The sequence below is a fragment of the Ursus maritimus genome, unplaced genomic scaffold, assembly GCF_017311325.1.
Source record: "Ursus maritimus isolate PB19 unplaced genomic scaffold, ASM1731132v1 scaffold_16, whole genome shotgun sequence".
In the NCBI taxonomy this organism is placed as follows: domain Eukaryota; kingdom Metazoa; phylum Chordata; class Mammalia; order Carnivora; family Ursidae; genus Ursus; species Ursus maritimus.
The window spans coordinates 70,514-76,659 of NW_024424008.1; the positions used below are offsets into that span (position 1 = coordinate 70,514).

General features: G+C 40.5%; 1 protein-coding gene across 2 annotated transcripts in view; it reads right to left on the minus strand.

Annotated features, from left to right (window-relative positions):
- Positions 1 to 2,287: 2,287 nt before the first annotated feature.
- The window catches only part of LOC103681159 (olfactory receptor 51E2), a 19,792-nt gene continuing 15,933 nt past the window's right edge, over positions 2,288 to 6,146 (minus strand). The window contains exon 2 of one of the 2 annotated variants that reach the window (XM_008710689.2): positions 2,288 to 4,908. In XM_008710689.2, coding sequence (XP_008708911.1) covers positions 3,998 to 4,864 — 867 coding nt within the window. In that variant the 5' untranslated portion in view covers positions 4,865 to 4,908 and the 3' untranslated portion in view covers positions 2,288 to 3,997. Of the gene's footprint in view, positions 5,019 to 6,146 lie in introns of both variants that reach the window. The other variant, XM_008710688.2, reaches the window with a different exon arrangement.

The window sequence follows — 6,146 nt, forward strand, 5'->3', positions numbered from 1 at the left end:
ACTAGTGCCCTCCACTGACCAGGCCAACATAAACATGAATGGGAACAGGGCAGTGTTTTTATGATCCTCAGTCCCTGGAGAACATTGTTCACTGGGAAAGATACTCTCACTTCAGTGAGCACTTGCCTGAGACCCAGAAGCCTCTAACGGCAGGGGCTGCCTGGGAACACCTCTATGAGTTGACTCACCTCCCCAAGTTCCCAGAGGGCCTCCTCCTGGAAGCCCTTTCAGATCAATGGGAACCAGAAGGCAGACACTCTCCCAGGACTGTGACTCATGTGAACAAGGAATAAGCAATGGCCAGGACACCCCCCTTAGTTTGCCACCTTCCAGAAAGCAATCACAGTTTCTTGGGACAACTTTGAAAACTATGGCCTTCTGTTGTTCTTCCTCTTTCTGTGAATAAGATTAGTCCTTTTAATCCCATTTGAATCCTAGTTGAATCTTACTTCCCCCGTTCACCATACTTAGTCCTGGTATAGATGAGAGAGAAAGTGAGAGAAACCTAGTTCTTAAACGCCAAGCTTCCATGCTAATGACTAGATGAGAATTTAAGAAAAATCTGTGGCTAGCTTGCCACAGGCAGAAAACTCTGATCTCTATGCTCTCAATGTTACTGTGCGGTAGGGATTATCACCCGCTACCCCCTCCATGGTAATAATGAGTATTTATTGAGTTCATGCTATGTACTAAATTCTGTGCTAAGCTTTATGTGTGGATTTTTGCACGTAATTCTCACAAAACCCTGAGGGGTAGATACTGTTATCATCCCTAATAAACAGATGAGGAAAACAAGCCTCACAGAGGGTGAATTGACTTGATGAGTCAGAACTGTTTGCTCTTTCTGTTGGATTGAGCTTCCTTTTAGAGAATTTGTGAATATGTTCTGGGGTGGAAAATCCCCATCTTTGAGAGCAGTATTGAGTTTTGGAAGAGCCTTAATGGCAGAATCAGGGGTAGGAGATCAAGGTGATAAATCTATGTTTGGGCAAATAGCAGGTGTGGCCTCAGGGAAGGGGCTTGGTTTTCATATGTGAGGCAGAAGGCAGTTTCCAGGAGTCCCTGCAGCGTTCCAGCCTTGCAGGCCCTTTGGAATTGTTCAAGACTCCTCAATGTTCAGAGCACATAGTATTCAAAATGGAACGGGATTTAGAGATCATCTAATTTAATCACCATGTTTTATACAGTTAATTCAGAGAGATTATGCTTATTAGACAAAGTCACTCACCTAGAGGCAGAATTGGAACTATAGCTCAGAGCTCATAAATCCCATCCTAGGGCTCTTTCCTTTCCTTAATACAGGAAATTAAATATCACCTTCTTTGGGTACTTTTGTAGGGTATTTTCTTTAACCAAATATATCCAAAATATTATCATTTCAACATGTTCTTTTTTTAAAAGTTTGTTTATTTATTTATTTATTTAGAACGTGAGCTGGGGGAGGAGTAGAGGGGGAGAGAGAAGGAAGGGGGAAGAATCTTAAGCAGACTCTGCGCTGAATGCTGACCCCAACAGAGCCTCAATCTCATGGCCCTGAGATCATGACCTGAGCTGAAACCAAGAGTCAGATGCTTATTTGAGCCACCCAGCTGCTCCTCAACATGTTTTTGATAAAAAATTGATAATGATAACAAAAATTTTACCTTTTTTCTTTGGTGATTATTTATTGTGGTGAAACTGTTAATCTGGCCATGCTCTTAGGCATATGGAGGTAGGCAGGAGGGTATGATTTAAAGTTGAGTAATGCACTGGGAGATAGAAGGGGATGGAGGTTGTAGGGAGAGACATAATGAGGTTCAATCTCATAAAATGAGGTTCCTGACCTCATTATTTGGGTTGAGTCCTGATACCCTGAATCTCTACTTTTACAGAGCATGGACATCTCTTTGTTTCTTTAGGGAAGTCACTCATTTCCTATTAGCTGCATGACTTTGGAGGCCCCTTTACTACCTTTGAGCAGGGAATCACAATTGGAAGCTTACAGATACATATACTAGGAAGGCCCTTCTCCAGGGGAGAGGTTAAGTGTCTGAGGTTTCCTTCTCCTAAGAAAGAGCCCACAGGTTGGAGTCTCCCCCATGGTTTATCCACCCAAGTCCACCACCCAAGATTTGTTCAGTGAAGCTATTAAGGGAACCCAATGATTGTAGTCAGATTTTAGCTTCTCGTGAGATCTGATTTCAGCCATATAATGGGAATATCCCACCTTGATGCATTCAGCATCTTTACAGTTACAAACAGTACCTGGGGTGGAAAAGTAGACTAGGGAAACTCCTGTATCTTCAAATCAAGTATAAAATCAGTAGGCATAACACTTAGCAAAATTTAAAATAAAATTTTATTATCTCTTATACCTAAGTTAAAACCCAGATAATCAAAATATTTGACAGGTACAGAATATACTTAAAAAAGGGAGATACGATTGAGAAGATATAAGAGATAAATAGGCAAAGACATTCTTCCTTAATCTGGAAAGAAGCAGGCTGTTGAACATGAAAGGTGGCTATAAAGCATGAAGAGTAATGTGGATTTGAGGGCAGGGTTATCTCTCAGCACAATACAGTCATTCGTCTTATAAGGCACACAGCAGAGAGAAAACAGGATTTGCACAGGCTGAGGAAATAAATGGCAGATGTTAAACAGGAAGCAATATACCATGGAAATTAAGTAACTGTATTTGGTTATCAAATTCAATTTCAAATCTTGGCACAGCACCCACAAACTGTATGGCTTAGTTACTTGTTAATGAAAGCCTCATTTCACTCACTTGTAATGGGGGACAAAAATGGTACCTACTCCAAAAAGTTGTTGTGAAGATCAGATAAAACCTCTAAAGCATTTAGCATGGTCCCTAGAACATGGTAAGCACTCAAGGCATGTTCATTGGCATTATTGTGTATGGTTTAGATAAATTCCCAGATAATGCATAGTAAACCAACAGTGAGGTCTCTGACAAGCTTTGTTTTATGTAAATTACCGGTTTCATTTTCTTCATTTTGAAAGTTGCACATCAGCTAAACAAGACCTCCATAGTAAAGAAATATATTTTATTTATTTTTACTAGTCATGTTGGTCACCATAGAGTAAGTACATCACATGGTAAAGAAATTTAGAAAGTAAAAACAAAAATTAGTCACTATTAATTTGAGCACATTTCCTTCAAGGCATAGGTGCTTTTCAAGTTAGTTTCAATCATGTGTCCTTATTGTTTATTTTTTTAACATTATATGCATGTTTCATTTTATAGCAGTTTCTTTAAAGGTCACACAATATTCCTTTTATATAGATTATTCCACATAATATTCCATTAAATAAATGGACCATACTTGAGTTTACTGTTCCTTACTTTTATATGTTATATCCTAGGATTTTAATATGAGTTCTCTAAATAATTGTATAACCAATATATTTTATGAAAAACCTGCTTTCTGCACTTAGGAATATTTTGTTAGGATAAATTTCCAAAAGTGAGAACATAGCATTAGAGCGTGTAACTTTTAAAAAGTTTTTGCTACATATGCCAATTACACCATCACCTTTGATGGTCATGAATTTATATTTCAACATTGTGAATTTTTATTAATAAAACAGCTAATTTAATACACAAAAATGCTGCCTAATTATTGTTTTAATATATGATTTCTCAGGTTACTAGTCAGGTAGAATAATTTTTCCCTTGTTAAAAAAGCCAGTTTTATTTTTTCTCACTCTTCTTTATGGTTTTTTTTTTTTTTTTTTTTTTTTTTTTTTTTACTACATGTTGGGGCATTGGTGAATTTTATAATTTAAATTTTTGGTACAACAGTAATATCAATAATATTTTGGCCTATGGAAGGAAATCATGGTAGCCTCCAAACTTTCACCCCAAGCAGAGGCAGAATTCGGAGGCCACAGCAGAGAAAAGCATTGATACGCTTATAGGCAACTAGAATTAAGCTGGCATTAAGAAATCATTATGTCAAGCCATTAAGGATAAGGGAAAGTGGAGTGGTAAGAATCACCTGCTCCCCACAGCCTGAGGGTCCTTGTCACAGCTGATCTTGAACATAGCTAGCACCCGAGTTCTGATCTGTTTGGTCTTGGCACCGTAGATGATGGGATTGATCACAGGAGGCAGAAGTAGATAAACATCACCCATGAGAACATGCACAATGGGATCAAGGCTGTTTCCAAAACGGTGTACCACTGAGAGGCCAATGAGAGGAACGTAGAAGGCCAATACCACACCGATGTGTGACACACAGGTTCCAAAAGCCTTGGCCCGCTCTGACTTGGAAGGAAGTTGTAGAACTGTTCGTATAATTAGAAAATAGGACAAGGAGATGAAGAGGACATCCACGCCCATAACCAGCAGAATGGCAGTAAGACCATAGATCACATTGGGCAACGTGTCTGCATAGGCCAACTTCATCATATCCTGGTGCACACAATAGGAGTGTGAGAGCACATTGGAGTGGCAGAAGGCCAGACGTTTGATGAGCAGAGGCAGTGGGATAAAGAAGAGGGATCCACGGACCACAGCCACCATGCCAATCTGGGCTGTTACTGTATTGTTGAGCACTGCTGCATGGCGCAGTGGGTGGCAGATGGCTATATAACGGTCAAAGGCCATGGCCAGAAGGATAGTAGACTCAATAGCTGAAAGAGCATGAATAAAAAACATCTGGGTAATGCAGGCATCAAAGGTTATCTCTCGGGAATCAAACCAGAAGAGGGCGAGGATCTTGGGCATGGTGGATGTGGACAAGGCCAGGTCAATGGCTGCCAGCATGCAGAGAAAGAGGTACATGGGTGCGTGTAGGCTGCGCTCTGTCCTTACGATGAAGACCACGATGCAGTTTCCAAACACTGCCACAGCATACATTGAAAGCAGGGGGAAGCCGATCCAAAAATGGGCTTCTTCTAATCCTGGGATACCAATAAGCACAAAGGTGGTATGTGTGAAGTTGCAGGAACTCATAGCTGGCATCGAGAAGGGGGCACTGGAGAGGTTGAGGTCACCCTGGCAGCTTGCTAGCCTGCTAGGACATGGAGCACAATCAGAGGCCAACCCTGGAAACCTGGGAACTGAATGCATCTTAGCTCTCCCTCTCCTACTCTCGCCTGTCAGTCTTCCAAGCCCTTTAGGCTCTTTCATAAGCTCTGAAGCCCTTTCCAAAGGAAAAATGATAGCTCAAATTCATTTATCAGTTGCTCCTCTCAAGGTCCATTCACATTAAAATTATTTTTAGATTTATTTATTTACTTATTTATTTGAGAGTGAGAGAGAGAGAGAGAGAACACAAGCAGAGGGAGAAGGATAAGCAGAATCGGTGCTGAGATTGGTGCCCGACATGGGATTTGATTCCAGGACCCCAAGATCATTACTTGAGCTGAAACCAGGGAATGCCCAACTGACTGAGCCACTCAAGCACCTCCCATTTACATTTTAAAAATGGAACCTGGGGAGAACAATGCTTAACCCAAAATGTATCCTTTCCAAATTCCTTCAGATTCCTTCTCCTGGCCCACAACTTCATTACCTGGATATTAGGTGGTTCTTTTCTCAGATAGGTGTTAACAGATACGCTATTGAGAACCCTTTCCAGATATGGTTTCTTTTCTTTCCTTCAATTATTCATTCATTTTATAAGCATCTAGTTATATTACCTACTATGTACAAGGCTATTTGCTAGATGCTCATGATACAGAGATGAAAGATACATCTTTTGCTTTCAGATGCCTGGCCTATGGTGGAAAATAGACAAGTAACCCAATTATTAGAGTTTTGGGATAAGCGTTAGCCTAATGTGTGCATTTAATGCATGGGAGGGGGAGAGGCATGATCAGAGGAACCTTCCTGCCAAAGATAATCCCTTTGTTCAGCCTTCAAACATGAGTAGGAATTAGACAGAGAGGGGAATAATGGGTATAACCAAGCCAGTGAGGATAGGGAATTTTTTTTCCTTCAAATTTTCAGGATTCTGGATCCCCAGGCCTAAGGTCCGCAAGCGGAAAAAGACACAAAAATGGCAATTTTTAAAAGATGAGAAAAAAACCTAAGAAGAAAAAGGCCACACGTCTTTTAAGTAAAAAAAGGAAACTCCTTTGGGGTCATCAAATGAAAGGGAGTGTCTCCCTCCAGTGACTTATCTGGAGATGAAGGT